Consider the following 18493-nt stretch of genomic DNA (forward strand, 5'->3'; position numbering starts at 1 on the left):
AAACGGCCGCCGTTGCTGCTCGGGTCAGGTCAGTCGCCGCTGGGAGAGAGGCGCCGCCGCGCCCCGTCCTCCGCCACCCGAGCGAGGCGCCGCCCGTCCAGAGCCGGCGGCGGCGCAGACAGCGGACAGCGGACAGCAGACAGTCGGGCAGACAGCAGACAGCGGCAGACTCGGACACAGCAGCACGGAGAGCCGCAGCGCGGAGGGACCCAAAGACTCGGCTACAGACGGCGCAGCATGTACAGGTAAATGGGGGCAGGCTAGGGACTAAATGGAAATGATTGTTGATTGTTGCAGAGAAACGTTTTCTCTTTACTCATTTTATGCAATCTACACAGCATATGTGTAAACAGTATCGTTGATTAAATGTGCATTTTGGCATTTCGTCACTTATTACTCAAAATTACCTACAAAAGAAAGAGGCCAACAACAAGTGAACACATTATATCACAATGTTATTCATCACACTATCGCAGCATGTTAACCAGGCTACAATAAATAGCGATACAAAAAGCCGATGTGAAGACATGTCTCATAGCTTCATTGTTTTAGTTCAGCCAATTTTGTAGGGATATATTCTAAGAAAACAGCATGCCCCTGATTAACCCCGCCGGGCCGGTGCTCGGCACCACCCACGCCGGGCCGGTGGGGTTTGAACAATTCTCGTCTGACTCAGCTCCTACAGGCTCCTACAGGTCCTACAGGTTTGGAAAAGGGGAAAAAATAACGAGGAAAGCACTTTGGTCAATTTTAGGCCAACTGACTAGAGGCCATCAAAGAGGCATTGAGGGGTACATGGGTGCAATATTCCAATCCAATATGTCGTGTTTACCTGTTGTTCCGATCCGATGTTTGAGCGTTGAGTATGAATTTCGCCCAAAAGAAGCGCAGTTCACTTTTCTCCCATTGACTTATCTTTAATGGAAAGGTCACAAAACTGGCCTGACGTTAAGGCGCTGATATCGAGATTCCGAGATAAACGTTTTATATGGCGAGCATCGGAAAGTTTTCTGAGGTAGTCATATATCGTGACCCTGTGGCCTAGCCTTGAGCGACCTGGGGCTGACATTTTTACGTGTGTAAAAAGATGCATTAAAAGGGTGCCAAGAACGGCAGCGTCACGCGCAGTCGCTTTTGGGATATTTGTCGAAAACCCCAGGGGTCCAAGCAGCCCCGTCATGGCGCGGGGTATCTAATACCAAACAAACGCATTAACCCGGTCGGGCCCGGGGGGTAATCTAAACCACCGCAGCCCGGGGGGGGGGCGTATTTCGCTCCCCTGTGTAACTCCGTAAATAAGGGAGCTACGGAAACGAAAGTGATACCAAACGAAAGGTCCTTACGAAACGATTCTAAAGCACCTAAAATTGTTGACCTCAGGTCAATTTTCAAGGTCAGAGATCAAGGTCAAAGGCAAAAACCGGCATATGTGTAGTGATCCCAAAGTAAGCCTTCTAGAGGACGGCAGGCTGCATCAAACCGGCAAAATTGGATGTCAAACGAAAGAAGAGAATCTGAGGATTCCGAAAATGTGCTCAAAATCAAAGGTCAAGGTGAAGGTCACGCTCAAAATTGACCTCAAACTTGGCACTTTTTCGCACATCTTGCGTGCTAACTTCCAAGATGTTTTGAAATGTTTTGAGGCTTATCAGTTCCCTATTTGTGGTTCATCTTACGATACAAGGCTGCTCAAAGGTCAAGGTCACAGAATAGTATCCCTGCTAGAGGCTATTTCACTGATTCAAGTTAGTAATAATAAATAAGATAATTTTGCCATCCGGAAGCTCTAAATGAAGGCTTAGAGGAAAATAGATGCCAGATTCATGATCAGCGAGTACAAATCCATCATAAACGACCTTTCATGTGTCAAGGTCAACCAGAGGTCATTCGAGGTCACATAAGGTCAGCATAAAACTTGACCTTTTCCGAACAAAATATATATCATTCGACGCGGCTTGACAAGGCGAATGCGATGGTACCACTGCCGTAGCTCTAGGACCATTTTTGTCGAAGTTATTTGCGAAAAACTAAAACCACATTTCGGGGTCGTTGACCTGACCTCTGACCTCAGGTCACCAAAACTATTTTTATGTTTTTCTCTGGGTCAAACGCTACACAACCGTGCTCGTAATTTGTCTTTATCTCTAAAACTCTATTTTTAGCAGCTATTTGAAGTTTGCGTCTGTGACGCCGAAGTTTGCCGTGCTGAGGTCTAGAAAAATGGGCCTTGTGACATCATCAAGGGGGCTAGGTCCAAATTTTTTTACTTCAGAAGATGTCAAATTGATGGGAGAAAAGGTACTGAAAGTTTCGCTTTCCTATCCCTAAGCGTTCGGGAGCTATCGCAAATATTCGCCAGGGGGGGGGGGCGAAAAACGCCCCCCCCCCCCGGGCCCGCGAGGGTTAAGGGCGAGCAGAGTTCTACACAGAAAGAAGGCACTGCTACAACATAAGAACGCTGGAACAGAAAACGAATAAATCCGTAAGATTAAACCATTCTTAATCTTTCATTTGCATAGGTACCTACACTGCTTGAGCATGAGAAAATGTGTTATTGTAGCGTTTAGCCCTAGCGGGATAAATCAAAATGTTAAAGAAACGAGAAGTAATGATTGATTGAGGCATCATCTCATCAGGCGATGCCACATTACTGTAAAGGTGATGGGTGTGTGGGCTGAATTCGATTTCACGGTGGCCGATGTGATCAATAGCACTCAGAAGCTGAAACTATGGATAGAACAGTTGATCACTGCCAGTATAAACCAATTCATCTTCCTATTGCCGGAAAAAACATGTTGAGTCAAAACCACGATATCGAGTAGCCAGTGGTAAGCCTTTCAAATGCTGGTGTCACTTATCATGCGTGCCATAGGATCTGCAATTTCTAAACGCGAATATAGTGCCACAATGTGTTTAGCTCGCAAACAAATAGAAACAAGCCGATCTCGTCTAAATAGTTCAAAACTTCAAACATCGATTCGATGAAAGGTTTCCTTGGTGTTGTCACATTAAGATTTCGTTAGAAACTCTTTGCTGTAAAAACGAGTCTTTCTCGTCACTTCCCCAAAAGTCTTCTCACTTAACACCAGCATGTACAAATAAATATGCACCTTTCGCAGAGAAACGCGCATGCAACGCATGCGGACGGCGCTTCTCGGAGCTCAGGGCCGGTTCGGCCTCCTATATTACATATGGTTATGTTTTAGTCGTAAGTGCGATAATCACATGATTCGTGGATGTTTTCACAGCTAGCGCCTAGCACATCTTTGAATGTAGCCAGGTCATCGCTAGCATATCAAAAGAGCACTGATTTGACTGTTACAATGAGCCGGAGGTCAGAAATTCCCCGGGCAGACACTTACGATTCTGTCGCTAGATGGCAGTGGTGGCGGGCGCCTGAGATGCAGACTGTGCCGCATGGCACACATCTCCGTCATTGGCGCCCACAGAGAGGCGTTAGAGGAATGCTTCCTCGCTCAGTGTTCAGACACTGCATATTGAAAATAGCACATACTTAGCACTTCTTTACCCGTATTTTCTTCTCGCTAGCTGATCGTAATGTAGCCAACCCATGCATGGTTTGCCGGAAGTGGCCCACTCAAATGAGGCGAGTCATGGGGGATGATTAATCATGAAGATGATCAATCACTTAAAAATTGTTAAATCATGGCGAATAACAATAACTGACAAAGGACTACTCGCACGGAAATATAGATAACCAGACATATAACTAGTTCAGGAAATTCACGTTTTTCTTTCGACACCATATTGTTCCAACGGCTGACCGCAGCATTCTCACTTCAGATATGTTTAAGTCTTCTCAAACGAACATCGTACGGCAGCAGAAACATCGATAAATCAATTCTACTATACAAGCCAGTGATATTTAATGAAAATCTGACGGCTGTCCAAACCTCGCCGAGCCGGCCGCCGTTCATATTTTACTGGCGGGCGGAGGAAAGGAGCGGCTAGAGTTCTTCACTGCAGTCGTCCCAAAGCTGCCCGTCAATATCGGGCGCTGGGCGGGGCCGCGGAGGCGATGGACAATGCGGTGCCACAAAGCCGACGCCCCAGTCGCCTTCATGAACAGCAATGCGACTTCAAAGCGGTACCGGTTGGGATTTCAGCGCCTCGGGTGATGTGGTAAATCTAGTTGATTATAAGGCTTGCTAGGAATTGGAGGCATCAAAAAGCTGAAGCTCAGGCTTTGAACATTAAAAAACGAGAATGCTTCCATTGTGATCACGTTTATTAAGAAACTGAAGTGAAACCCCATACCAATGGAATTTCATAGCATGATGCTTTATAGGAAAACAACAAATTAAACCGAAAGGCTATAGCATGATCCAGCAAATCACCAACGGTTTAGTGTTAATAGATTATAATCACCTTAATAAAAAGAGAAGGGTATCCATTGCAACATAAAAATAACCGAATTCAGGAGTCGGCAGAATCTAGTCCGAACTCCGAAGCAAAATGACATGAGCGAGTGCTGGACGACAGTTTTAGCCTGCACCGCTGCATCAAGAGCTGATCTCGTCACCTCACAACCCATCCTAATCACAGACGCAGCGTATCGGCCAAGTTCGGAGCGTTGCTCCGGGTAGTTGGCCGTGGCTGGTTGGAATTCAGACGTCACGGCTCGGACCCGGACACTCGGCGACAATTTGTGGCCGCTGTCCGGGACGGCAGCTGTCCAGTGGTCACACCTGCCGCCGGGCTATCATCGGCAGTCGAAAACTTCTGCCAGCCGCTGCCGCTGATCCGGTTACTAGGCTGTGTGAGTCAGGCCGGGTTGGCTACTCCTGCCATAGGCTGCGCGAGTCGGGTAAGGTCGGCCACTCCTGCCTGGGGCCAGGCTGAGCCTGTGAACCAGGATGGGCCACCCCGGTGGGCCGGGATGGGCTCCGATCGGCCGCTGTTCCTAGTCCAGCCTGGGACGCTCCTGTCCGTGGGTAATGTCAGGCAACTCCACCCTTACGACATGGGTACACGAATTACGACAGGCTGAGCCTAGATTTCACTCTTACAAGGTAAGGTATATGTAGAGGAAATCTATCGGAGCACCAGCGACCGAAGACCAGCCGCAGCAGCAAACACAAACATGGTCCGCTATGACCGACGATGGAACCTGATCTGATAATGACCTGCAGAAACACCCTGTCCCTGGGCACAGCGTGGCTCTGAGCTTAGATGTTTTCCAACTCCCCTAATGATACCATTACATATCATTTCTCATCAGCTCCCTTGATCGACTTCTCATCAATTATCTGTCAGCTTTAATTTATCTATAAATAAGTTCTGTCATCAACTGGCACTTTTGCCTGCCCGCGCTGAGCGACTCAGAGTGGTGGGCAGCCCACAGCCAGCCTTTCTGGTCAGTTTGTTCGTCACTCGGGTGCATACACACATATTGCCGGCCGAGTCGAGTCAGTGTTCCCACCGACCTCGCCGCAACTGCCAGACTGATTACGGCCGGTAAATATTGACCCTGTCCGCGGAGCCGGCCCGGCCGCCCACCCCGCTCTGGGCGAGGCTGCGCCGGTCTGACTCGGGTCAGGTGTGGTCGGATTTCGGTGTCGACACCATGACCAATGGAAAAATGAAGATCTGTAGTTGCGGTGAAAAAGACCAACGGAGCGTGGGGGTGTGTATGAAATATATAGTCTACGACAGACTACATATTGCCGTAGACTATATATTCCGTGGTGTGCGTATGAATAGCAGGGCGGTACGGAGGTATGGTCTGGCCAGCCAGAGAGTGTGTTTAGAAGATAAACAATCGCGCATGTATACCCAACTGCTGCTGTCCCAAGGGGGAACTGACCTCGGGCTCTGTAAAGATGCTCAAGAAGAGAAAGCTATATTATTCTCAAACATTTACCTTCTATAGTCTATTCGGATGAAAGATCTGCTTCTATTCGGGTAGTTAGGCACTAGTGGTGCTAATCGGAACTTGAACCTTCGGAATTCCGATTTTTGTCCTATGTCCAATTCGGAATTTGGTTGGACAAAGGCAGCAGGCTTTCAAAAACATTAAAAAATCACTTGCTATGCCTCAGCATTTTTTCAAAGCATAATGTTGCATGGCATTGATTGGTGAAAAGAAAGCTCAGCTCTCGATATGATAAACACTTTTGGGCCGGTAACATTACATTAACCCGCGCCGTGCTGGGGGGGGGCGTTTTTACGCCCCCCCCCCTCAGGTTTTTCGCGAATATCTCAAAAACGGCGGCGCGCAGCGCCGCCGTTTTTGGTACACGTGTTCCTACATCATTTCCGCACATGTTGTGAAAATTTCAGACCTAGGCCGTTCAAGGTCAGGTCACCAGGTCACGTCAAGTGACCTTACCTCAGAAAAAGTTCAAAGGCTCGCTATAGCTACACCGACTGAACGATCACTTTGAAACTTTCAGCGATTGATATGAGTAACAGTATGTATAAAATGTATATCTCGGATTTTTGATATCTGTGACCTAAGGTCAGGTCAATTTTGCGACCTCTCCATTATAAGTCAATGGGAGAAAATTGAAATGCGCCTCTTTTGGACGAATATCGTTCAAAACGCTCTCAAACATCGGTTCATAGGTAAACATGACACACTGAATAGGAAAAATGCACCTGTGACCCCTCTGTGTGCCCCTGAGGTCATCTCAGGTCATGAACGGTCGCCAGCAGTTTTTTGGCTATAACTTTTGATAGAGACGTGCTAGAGCGGTGAAAACACGTCAGATGTGTTCAGCTCGACGATACGGATCGACTGATATGCAACATGACCCTTTTCGGTCAGGTCATGACCTTGACCTGAGGTCAAATTTTCAAAATGACCTTTCAAGGTCAACGAATAGTTCATTCGACGCGTCTCGACGAGAGGAACACGATGCTGGCAAAAGTAATGTCATGGCGCTTATGAGTCAAAAGTTATTGACGAAAAAACGTTTTTCGTAAAAACGGCTATTTTTGGAGTTTTTGCCCTCTGGAGGCTAAACCGTTGACCTGAGGTCAAATCTGAGAACATTACTCAGAAAGGTCTGTAAAAGGGCTATCGAATGCGCTTTTCCGCGGCGCTGTAGCTCTATCGGTTCCCGAGATAGCCGTTGGCAGTTTCCAAAATGTTGAAATAGTCAACATTTTACCTTTGGTGACCTCTGGTGACCTGACCTTTGACCTGACCCAAAAAATGACCGAAGTGTTTTCGTCCTTATTTTTGACGCTCTTTCGATTGCCGCTTACCGCGTGTCGCTACGTGGCCCAGGAGCCGAGTTAGACGGGGGGCGTGAAAACGCCCCCCCCCCCCCCCAGCACTCGGCGGAAAGTTCAGGCCACCAGCACGGCGCGGGTTAAAAGGAAATTAAATACCAATGTTGGATCTTGTATGTATAAAACGTTGTTTTGACGTTTTACTTAAGCATTTACAACTACAATGTAAAGTCTTAATTATTGGGTAGTTTTTAAACATGTTTGGAGATCTTTGGACATTTTTATGGTAATAACTTGTAAAAAGTAGCATTTGCATTTTGCAAGCCAAACTGACCATCAACGGGTATAAAATGCACGAGCCTAATGACCCGCTAATCTGCTTACCGTACGTGTTAGTACAGGATCAGAGTGAGATAAACAACACGGTCACACGTGGCACACAGATCGGCATAAGATATACATATATCACCATTACGGAGTCAACAACGCCTACGGGCGTAGAAGGAATGCGGCGAGGCACCCGTCCACCGCTAATCCATGATAACGCTCAGACGGTTTTCTGATTAAGTTCGGCTAGAAATTACCAACCAAGAGAGGGGTGTAGGACAAAGTAACTATCCGCCCTAAGCATTTATAGACATTCAAAGGCCAAATCCCGACTTACTGTATACCAAAGACGGCTTTACATCCAAACCAAAACAACTGAGTCACATCTTTGTGACAGTTCGTCTTTGATTTGATTCTGGAAACTAATGGGAAGCGCTGTTGACCGACGACTTGTTGGGAACACACGTCACGACAGCCGCTGCTTTTAGGGTGTTCTGCTGACTCCTGCCTAGCCTCGAATCTGCGACGAAAATGGCAGTCACATAATCCGTAATCAGATCAGTATTCGTCATACACAGAGAAGTCTGGGAATGGTGAAGTCGCACAGCTGGCAACAGCCACGGAGATTGTTTCCCTATTGTCTGTGTCAAGCGAGTATTTTTCCAAATTATCTGTTCGATCAAGCATTAGGTATGCAAGTCATAGAGCCACACTTGGTGTTTGACCATACGGTGATTCGATTTCAACGCTGAGCGCATTCAGCAGTGACAGCGAAAACATAGCAGCACACGACTGCGAAACATTTCTTTAAATGAGTTTCTCAGTCATTTAGCGACACCTGTGCATTAGGCGCATCAGAAGCTCACGTCACGCTAAAATCGCATTTAGAACTCCAGGGAGAAGTGGAACGGTATCAAATTCTTGCAGAAATAATAAACTAAAAAGGTACATCAAAAGTTGGGCTGTAGAATAGTTGCAAAGACCGCTATAGCCCCGAGCATACGCCATGCATGCGTGAGTGCCTGGTTCGACAGAGCAGCATCAACTGCTGGGGTGCTCTTCAGCAAGACGGTTACCCACCGGGCGCGGCTTATTTGCTGTTCAAACAAACTGACAACGTTCAAAGTTCAAACGACCTGTCCATTTGTCGCTCGTCGAGCGCGTCAAGTGGCGTTCTGAAAAGGTGCACAATGGGCTTGCTCACAAAATTCGATTAGTTGTCACCTAACTATCAACTATAAAAAGATCGAGTGAGCAGAACTCAGAATCGCATCAAGTAAATTCTGCCCAAGTCTTATGACACGACCTGCTCCATACCACATGCACTCTAGAACTCTACGTATACTGCGTTTACAAATAAAATGGTAGGCTGCTAAGCACGAGTCTGTTCGGTTGAGTAATATGCGATGTCACTGTGCAATGTGCGTGCATCGCGATCCCACTACAGTGTCGGCATCTCACGCTTATGGTCAAAAATAGTCTTCGGATGACACAGCATGCCGGTGGCCTTCGTATTATTATGAATCGTCGTTCATCCAAGAAAGCCGAATGTCAAAAGTCAAAACTGTATGGTGGAGTGTGTTGCAAACGTCTGTCAAGTGTCAGCAGTCAACATGCCTATTTCGCTATGTTCCAGTGTCTGTGACTAGCATTATAGTTTGTCTGCCTGTGCTCCGTTGTCTGTGAGGAGCTGAATCTGACAGTCTATTCTGTCATCTGTCCGCTCTCAATACATGCCGTATAACAGCTCATTTCTAACTCGGACTTGTCCGTGTTCTAATGCTTTTGTCCACTCTGACAGTATGTCTTTCTGTCCGTGCTCTAGTGTCTTCGTCTAATCTGTCTCATGTCTGTGATGCAGCGTCCGTAGGCAGTCTAATCTGATACCAGTCTGTATGTGTTGCAATATCAGTCAGCAGTCTAATCTGACACCTGTCTGTGTTGCAACGTCTATCACACGTTCTGAAACACCTGTCATCTGACACCTGTCTGTCTGTGTTGCAGCGTCTGCCAGCTGGCCGGCCTGACAGTTTTCCTGCTGGCGGTGGTCGCTGCCCAAACTCTGCACGCACGACCACCGCGGATCGGCTTCCTGGCAATGCGCGGCAAAAGGAACGCCACTTGGCCGGAGAATGGCAGCGGCGGCAGCGGAGGCCCGCTGGTGGCCCGACACCGCCGCTTTACCTACCCACTTCATCGACTCATGAGGCTGGACAACCTCTACGATGATCTGTACACACGCGCCGACCGCACGCCGTTCGGTTTCACCGGCCTTCGCGGAAAGAAGGCGCCGTCAGGCTTCGGAGGTCTGCGTGGTAAGAGGGTGTACAGCGGCTTCGGCGGGCTCAGGGGCAAGAAGGTGCCGTACGGCTTCAGCGGCATGCGAGGAAAGAAGGTGCCCGTGGGCTTCAGCGGTATGCGGGGGAAGAAGATTCCGAGCGGGTTCGGCGGTATGCGCGGAAAGAGGCCGACGGCTCGCTCCAGCGGGTCTGAAGGGAGTGAGATGGAGAGGACCCCGGCGTCGGCGGAGCGGAGCCTCGCCAGCCGCCTGATGGGGCTGGGCGGTCTCCGGAGTCAGCAGCTCGGCTCCAGCCGGCACCTGCTGCTCGCCGACGAGTGAAGGCACCGCAGAGCTACGTCCAACGGCGGTTCTCCGCCAGCTCGGCGCTTCAGTCCCGGCGACTACCGGCTCAGCGATACGTCACCAGTCCGGCGTGACGTTACATTTCATCCCGTGACGTCACAATATCCCTGACAGCCTCCGTCGCCGTTGTGATATCCTGTCTATCGGCGTTCTGAAATTGGATGCACGTTTGGGGATATCACGAATAAGCCGACGAGCAGCTTGCGTAAAAACGTCCGATGAGGAACATTTACCTGTATCCATGAAGCAATGGCTTGGTGGCTGAAGAAGAGTTCTATTGCAAAACTATTTCCCCTTGAAAAGCGGCCTCCTCGCCATGCATGAATGTGAATTAGTCCGGCAGCAATGTGTTCAATTTGTTATCGGTGTTAAATTTCATGGTTTCTGTTTGCAGAAACCTGAATCCTGACAATTAATCAGGACAGACCCCTGCACGGTCCTCTTTCCATCGATAAGGGAAGGCACATTTTAGTTAGGGACCAGTCAGATGTTGACGCATCATCAGCCACAATTGAAGCCATAAAGGTGCAATGGAGATTTAGCTGGGTCTGGTTTGTTGTACTACTGTCACATGTTTCTGAACCGGGCCTGATCGTAATCTCGTCCGCCACCGCCACCGACGTCGCCGGGGACGTCTCTCACCCTCACTGTGGCACCGCAGAGGCTGGCGGTCCGTCGCCGGGGACGTCTCTCACCCTCACTGTGGCACCGCAGAGGCTGGCGGTCCACTGTGATTCTGTGAGAGACGTGAGCCCGGCAGCGGCGGGTCTGATAGGTACCGGCGCCGCCTCTCCGACGGGGCAGCGTCGGCACATTCCACTCGCGTTCCCCGTCCGTCGTCCGCTCGCCAGTCCGGCGGACGGACCGACAGACCCGGAGCCCGAGGCGCACAGACTGACCGGCCCGGCGCCCGAGTTCTGATATGATACACGGAGATTGACGTGGCTGAGGGGCGGAGGCAGGGATCACGTTTACCGCCCGTACTGGCCACTCGGAGCGGACAGATCCGCACGGCCCGGCTATCGGGCTACGCCCTGGGGCTGGATGATGCCGGGCCAAAGACGGATCCAAATCCGGCTGAACCAAAGGCAATTCAGCCTCAAGGTCGACGAATAGGCTAAATGGCACTACGTAAAAGTTCAACGTAAAACAATAACAAAGGCGGCTACTGTTATATCAACACATCAAAGCTTTGGCCAAAGATATCTTCAATAACTTTCCTTGTTAGCATAGCATATTGCTGAGAATAGGCATGCAACTGAGATATGCATTACGGAGCTATGCAAATGGCAAGGGGATAGATACTGCATGTATGTGGTAAAATGATGTAAATAACAATTTCAACCAATTATGCTGTCCGCCACACCCCGACAAGTTTTTGCCTGAAACGACCATCGGAAACTGAAAGGCCATTCATTCCTTTTCTACTACCGCCTGAAACTCTTTGATTGACATGTCCCAGCAAATAAAAATATCCAGGAAAAATAAAATATTAGCTTACAAACAGGTAATGTATTGATGAGCATTGTTCAGCATTCAACTTTCATATGACAGTACCTATGTCAGTGCTGCTTTAAAAAGTAGACGGAGACGCCTTGTACCGTTGAATTTGTTACATGTACGTCGTACAGTCACGACTGATAACTGATGCAACATGTAATTCGACATCCTGTTGCATAAAGAAATGAAGGATCTACAGCAGCTTTCACGATGCTTCTTCGGTAGCTCGGCAGGAACCCCTGTTGTGATTTTAGCGAATGACTTGTTACCGCATACGTGTTGTTGATGTAAAACGTCGTCCTACTCTATTTCCGCGTCATACTGTCACGAACCGAAAGATAGACAAGACCACTCAGCAGAGTGATGGGCAAAGTCCCTGGCCCTCCACATGAGTCGGCCTGTCTGTGTGTTTATGTTTTCTGAATGCAAATACGTGGATCAATACATCGAGGCTGGAGCACGTCAGTATTTGAGTTTGAGAGAGAAACAGTAACCAGCGACTGACGAAACGATCGAGTAAACAGCTCGGACAAAGTTGGGAGACTGGAGTCAACAGCTGACGGTCACAACAGCACGAGACTCTCTTCACAGCACATCTTCAGCGACAGACAAGGGATGCTTGCATGGCGCGTGAAAGTTCCACACGCATGGTCGGAGTGACGGCAGGCAGACATCGATTAATAACGTAAGGGAGGGGGTGTGGGCACTGGACATTTACAACTCGAGTAAGTCATTGCCACACTGTTGACGGTACAGGGATTCAGAACACAGTACAATACAGACGTTAAAACCAGTGTCAGGTCATAATTTGACAAAAGGTTGTAGATGTTGTAATTTTGAATTCACCTTATCTTCGTTTCTATAAAGCCATAACAAAATACGGATGATTTTTTCCTGTAATAGTCCATCGGAATACAAAACGTAAAGAACGAAAAAGAGACCACAGTAAAACGTTGACCCAAATGACCGGTGACGATGGCCCAGGTAAGCCCGAGATGATGAACTAGGGCGTGACGATGAACAGTGACGATGGTCATAGGTAAACCAGAGACGATGGTCCAGCCAGGCGACCAGGTGACTGTTAATGACCAGTGAATGGCGCCCATTAATCGACGGTCCGTTGATCGTTACCGGACGAACGAGGCACACCCGGCCGGCGACGCAGATGGGTGGTGACAACGGCCCACCGTACCACGGGGAGACGGCACGCCCCGCGTGACGTCATACACGCACCGCCGTGTGACGTCATATACGACAGTGTGGCGTCCAGCGCCATGCATTATGCATATATATCAGAAGGATGAAAAAGCCATCGAACAATATTTTGAGCTTAGGTGAAGGTTATTGCTTGATTAGGCTCCAGAGGGACGAAATGGACGCTGTCATGAGTGCGAACAACGTTGTCTGAATTTCGAAAACCACAGTCGGCTCATCACTTAACAATGTCAGGCTAATTAATCTCGCACATATTAGAAGAGAAAATATTCACATGCAGGGAAAATTGCGAATTTTCAACAAATTATGGGTTTGGGTATTGAGCTTTAAGGCGCACCGACTGCATGGGTCATTTTGCACTAATTTTCATCAATTTCGGACGCTTCGACGGGGCATATGCTCCTAGCCTCCTAATGCCCCCACTCCTAGAATTTGCCAGTGAAAACGTTGAGTCGTCGTATAAAATTATAACTTCACTGTCCTATATGACGCCACACGGCGGTGCGTGTATGACGTCACGTCGGGCGCGCTGTCTCACCATGGTACGAACAGAGGATTTTTTTTTATAATTTAGTCCGTATCTTATGAAAGGAGGGATTCACAAGGACAGAGCCCCCGCTAAGGAGAACTTGCTGCGTTGGCCCTGCCCTCCACCCTCCGATCGCCCAATTCCCGTCTATGGCAGAATTTAGAGTCCAAAGTTTAACGTACACACATAGCAGCGTACAGCCGGTCCCCTCGCTGACTTGAGCTGGCTACGGCCTGCCACCAACCGCAACCATACCCGCCAGGGGCCGATTTCACCAAGTGAATATATTCTTGGTGTACTTTGGAAAAGTACACCGACAAAGTACGACGACAATACTATTCGGTTTCACCACAGGAATATATTCACTACGCCCGCTTTACGTAGTTTGAGAGCCACCGGCGCGCATGCATACATCTTGTCGGGGACATGCAGACATTTGTCGGGGACATTTGCTGATCATACAAGAGGAAGTGCCTAAGGAAATATTGCTAATAATGCTCTTGATTTTTGCTCGGAGCATGACATTCCAAAGCCAAAATGTAAACAATCGGCAGCAAGCCGCGCAGCACAGTTGAAGTTACTGGCGTGTGTGGGTTTTATTGGATTTTGAATTAACATTAATTTTTTCTTCCAAGTTACTTCTCATTAAATGTTGCTTTAATATTTGTTCACATCTTCTACGCAATTCTGGAGTGGTTTAGAGCAAATATAAATAAAGCCGAACAATAAATGGCATTACATGAGGCACCTATCTAACTACCGATCACTGATGGTAGCAATTGGAGCACGGCCGACTAGCCGACAAGTTATCTGAAATATTACCTGAATCAAGTTTTTAAATAATCGAAGGGTCTACCGACGACTTCAAATATGGAGAATATTTCGGAATCATTCTCTGGACCTAAACGGAAGCGGGAAGCCGGTGATAAATTGCATCATTTGGCCACAACACAAGAGAAATATGGATACTGCAAAGAAATAGTAAAAGTGGGCGATGAAAACGAATGTAATGAAGCGTTGTGACTTGTGATGCAACATGCTGGGCATGTCAATCAAGGCGTTGCTAGACTGGACTTCAGTTCTTCCTCTCGCCCTCGCCAGCTATTTACTTTCTCTTCGGTAAAACGCTGTATAAAGAGCACGGTGTAATAATCACGGTGAGAAAGATTTGAAACGCTTTTGGCCTTTTGTGTTATCAAAATACAATGTGAACTGTCGTTTTTTTTTTTTGGAAGTGGAAAACTCAATAATGTAATCGGGAATGCGAATGAAAAAGGGAATTCCCTGTTGTGTTTCTGCATGATGGGGTGATTTTAATCGCAGTGATGCCACGATGAGATAAGCCTTATAAAAATAGCTGTTCTTGGGTTTAATTTCAATATAAGCCCTGACACACGATACCCTATATATCCAGCAAGAAATAACCATTATGACCTCTAAAACTTTTTGCGTAGCCAGTGGCATGTTTTTATCATACGTTGCATCGATGAAGTCATTAAATTTGTAACATTATCATACAAAAAATTGATGTATGCCAAGCTGTTTCTCAAAGTATGCCACAAAAAGTAGCATACTTTCAATGCCAGCAGACTCGGCAAACAGCTGTTGAAAAAGCAGATCGGCGTACCAGAAGTACCTCAAACGTAATAGCACGGAATATATAGTCTACGACGTTGTGCAGCAGCAGCTGTTAACACAGTGTGTCCAACGTGTAACAACAGCGGGATTCACTGTGCTAGCTACAACTTGTGACATGTCAAAGAACAACCAGGCGACCTACAGACTGCTCGGAGCTGCGGAAACCGGCTTGTTCACCGTGGACGGGCACGAGGTTGCTGCTCTGTATGACGTGCCTCACATCTTCAAATGCATACGAAATGCATTAATGAAATACGATATTGAAGTAGACGGTGAAGTAGCATCTTGGAGTCATTTAGAAACACTCTACGCACTGGAATGCGCTTCTTCCCCACGGGCTGCTCCAAAACTAAGCCAGAAACACATCAGGCCAAACAGCTTTGAAAAATGAAAGTCAGCTATGCCCTACAGGTGATGAGCCGGATAGTAGCAGCAGCAATCACATTGCATGCGACCCACGGCAAGCTCCCGCGCACTGCACTCCCGACTGCTACTCTCCTGCTGCGCCTCAACGACCTGCTCGATGTGCTAAACTCTTCCGCCCGGTTCGACCCCTGCTCAAAGCGACGCGCGATATCCAGCCTCCATCCAGCAACGGCGGGAGAACACATGCAGTTTCTTCAGGAGAGCGACGCCTGGATGCAGCGGTGGACGGTCGGTGGCGGCGCCAGCAGTGACTCCATTCGAGGAATGCGACAAACGATAAAAGGCGTGGTGAAAATCTGGGACTTGTGTCAGGCTGCTGGGTGCACGTTCCTGTGCACTCGCCGCTTAAACCAAGATCCAAGCTACTGAAAATGAAAGAGTTTATCTCGGCAAAAATATATATTAGGCACATACACGGTGCCTGTGTACCTACTTATAATGAAGAAACATTATGACAACGTTTGAAACGTTTAACACAACCCCTTCTCTAAATGCATTTATGAAACGTGAGTGGGCCAATAAAGGCAACTAGTTTGAACTGTAACAAAAAAGCACTTCTGGGCACGTAAATGGGGTAAATGTGGTAAAATGTGGTAAAATTCACCACCCCATATCGCCTCTACCGGAAACCCGTTTTAACCCCCGAAGGACATTGGCAATGGAGCAGAATCGTTCATGTTTATCAAAACAGCCGGCAACTTTCTATCGAAGCGAAAGGTTGGCTAGGACGAGAGTCATTGCTTTCACTGACTATGACAAACCTACTCGAACGGATTTTCACCTAGGAAGTTACCAAACGAATGTTGAAAAATACATCAGCACCATGAAAAAAACCTTACCCACCATCCTCAGCAACGCCGCCTCCCGCCGGCGTCCACCGGAAAAGGGCGGCAAACGAGCGAAGTTTAAATTGTCAGAAGTGATTCCAGACAGCAACACCTGATTAGAATAAAATGCACCTTCTCATATTGCCCCAGTACCCCGTTATGCCCCGCCTTCCCCTATTAGTTATAGGTCTGGCAACTATACTTTCATCCTCGTAAAGGAAGTAACCACAGCGAATCCGCACGACTAAATCATCAGGTCGCCAAAAACTCGGCAGTTACAGGAAATCTCGTTCTTGTCCATTCCATGTCGTAGACTATATATTCCGTGGTAATAGTATGCCAAAAAACGACGGACTTCTGCAGTCATAATTTGTCTTTGTCTTGAATAAGTATCCCTGTACCTTGCCCTGTACGGAGTTTGGTGAAACTGAATATGTCATAATACGAGGGGGTACCCAAAAGAAACGGGAATTGTTTCATATCTGTTTATTCACTGATCCCTACACATCGTCACTCATGTCATTCTTAAAGTACTCTCCCTGCGAGACAATGCACCTATGCAGACGCGTTTTCCAGCTCTCAAAGCAGCTCTGGAAGTCTTGCAAGGTGATGCCTTGCAGAGCCATCGTCGTTTTTCCTTTTACCTTATCAAAGTCGTCGAAATGTTTTCCCTTGAGGTCTTTTTCATTCTTGGGACCAGGAAAAGGTCACAGGGTGCCAAATCCGGTGAATAGGGAGGGTGGATCCGTGGGGTCATGCATTTTTTGTCCAAAATTGTCTGACACTCAAGGCGGTGTGCGCTGGCACACTGTCGCGATGAAATCACCACTCCCCGCTTCGCCACCTGTCGGGGAGTTTTCGTCTCACCGTGTTTCACACACGCCGCAGAACGTCCAAGTAAAACGTCTGATTGGCAGTTTGACCAGGGAGGAACAATTTCCTTTGTACACTTCCCTTTGCATCGAAAAAAACAAATCAGCATTGTCTTGACATTTGACTTCACTTGACAAGCTTTTTTTGGGACGCTTTTGGGACAACATTGGACCACTTTGGAAGTGCGAAAATCATTCATAAACCCTCGTCTTGCTCACGGCAGCATATTTGTATGCTACTTGAAGCATTGGAACCGTTTCAGTCGCGGACTTCCCCAGCAGGAAACAAAATTGCACAGATGCGCGTTGTTGCTCAGTTCCGCTATGCATAAAAAACGACAGATCGGGAGGGAGTGCTTCAATAAATACGTGCGCCACGCGGCCGCGCCTCTTTATTTCGTCACCTCACGGTGCAGACTAAGTCCCAGGGGCCAGACTGGTTTGCCCCTAGCAGGGCAATGCCGAGCTACAACTGGCTTGGCCTACAGAGAACGATTCCCGTTACTTTTGGGTACCCCCTCGTATGCCAAAAGTGAATATGTACGCCGCCGTAATGGAATATATTCACTTGGTGAAATCGGGCCCAGGAGGGGGTTTGGGGTATTAAACATCGGGGGTATTAAACATCGGGCGCCCGTCGCACCTCGAACCACGGAATGTTGTAACCGGGACGCGTGCTCTCACCACGCGGGGTTCAACGCTCTACTGACTGATCTGCGGGACCGGCAGACCAGTAGGTAAATATAAAAGCCGTTAAAATATTGAATATGTATGTACTGAATTCTATCAATTCTCCCCAAAGACACAAAAAACAAACATTGCCATAAGTTCGCCGTTCGGATTAGATCAATTCGGGTAAAACATTTATCTTGTGCATTGCATCGTGTATAAGCTTATTCAATCGACTCTATTTCCAGCCTAGCTAATCGCAACTTACCTGTGTAACAGCGAACTGAGTTTCATTTCAAGCCTTCTTGGAGCACAATGCACGAGCGAAACGACTCAGCAATTGAGTTCCAAGTTGTTCTGGGTGTTCCGCTGGCATGCGATGATAAAACAGTGTTGTTATACAACTAAAGTTGATGATAGTTGCTCCGTCAGAGGCAAAACAATCATGTGTTTCAAGATGTGTACCAGTATAAGCCTCGTGTTAACTTAGTAGGCAGTTGTACAAGCCCTGATTAATGCAAGTAATTAATTCAGCCTGAAATTACTCCTCATCTTATCAGCATTCCCAGTATCCAGAGTTCCAGACGTCCTGGCTTTGCCGAATGAAGCCGAGACAGGCTCCATTCTTTGCATTCTTCATACTCGT

At 47.8% G+C, this 18493-nt stretch overlaps 1 protein-coding gene across 1 annotated transcript; it reads left to right on the forward strand.

The window, feature by feature from the left end:
- Positions 1–12129, forward strand: LOC122369148 (tachykinins-like). Its single transcript, XM_043343620.1, has 2 exons — positions 1–245; positions 9532–12129. Exons 1-2 carry the CDS (start codon positions 238–240, stop codon positions 10145–10147), a joined length of 624 nt encoding a protein of 207 aa, XP_043199555.1. The 5' UTR covers positions 1–237; the 3' UTR covers positions 10148–12129.
- Positions 12130–18493: the final 6364 nt, after the last annotated feature.

Source organism: Amphibalanus amphitrite, unplaced genomic scaffold (genome assembly GCF_019059575.1).
Source record: "Amphibalanus amphitrite isolate SeventyFive unplaced genomic scaffold, NRLGWU_Aamphi_draft 001011F_arrow, whole genome shotgun sequence".
NCBI classification, from domain to species: Eukaryota; Metazoa; Arthropoda; class Thecostraca; order Balanomorpha; family Balanidae; genus Amphibalanus; species Amphibalanus amphitrite.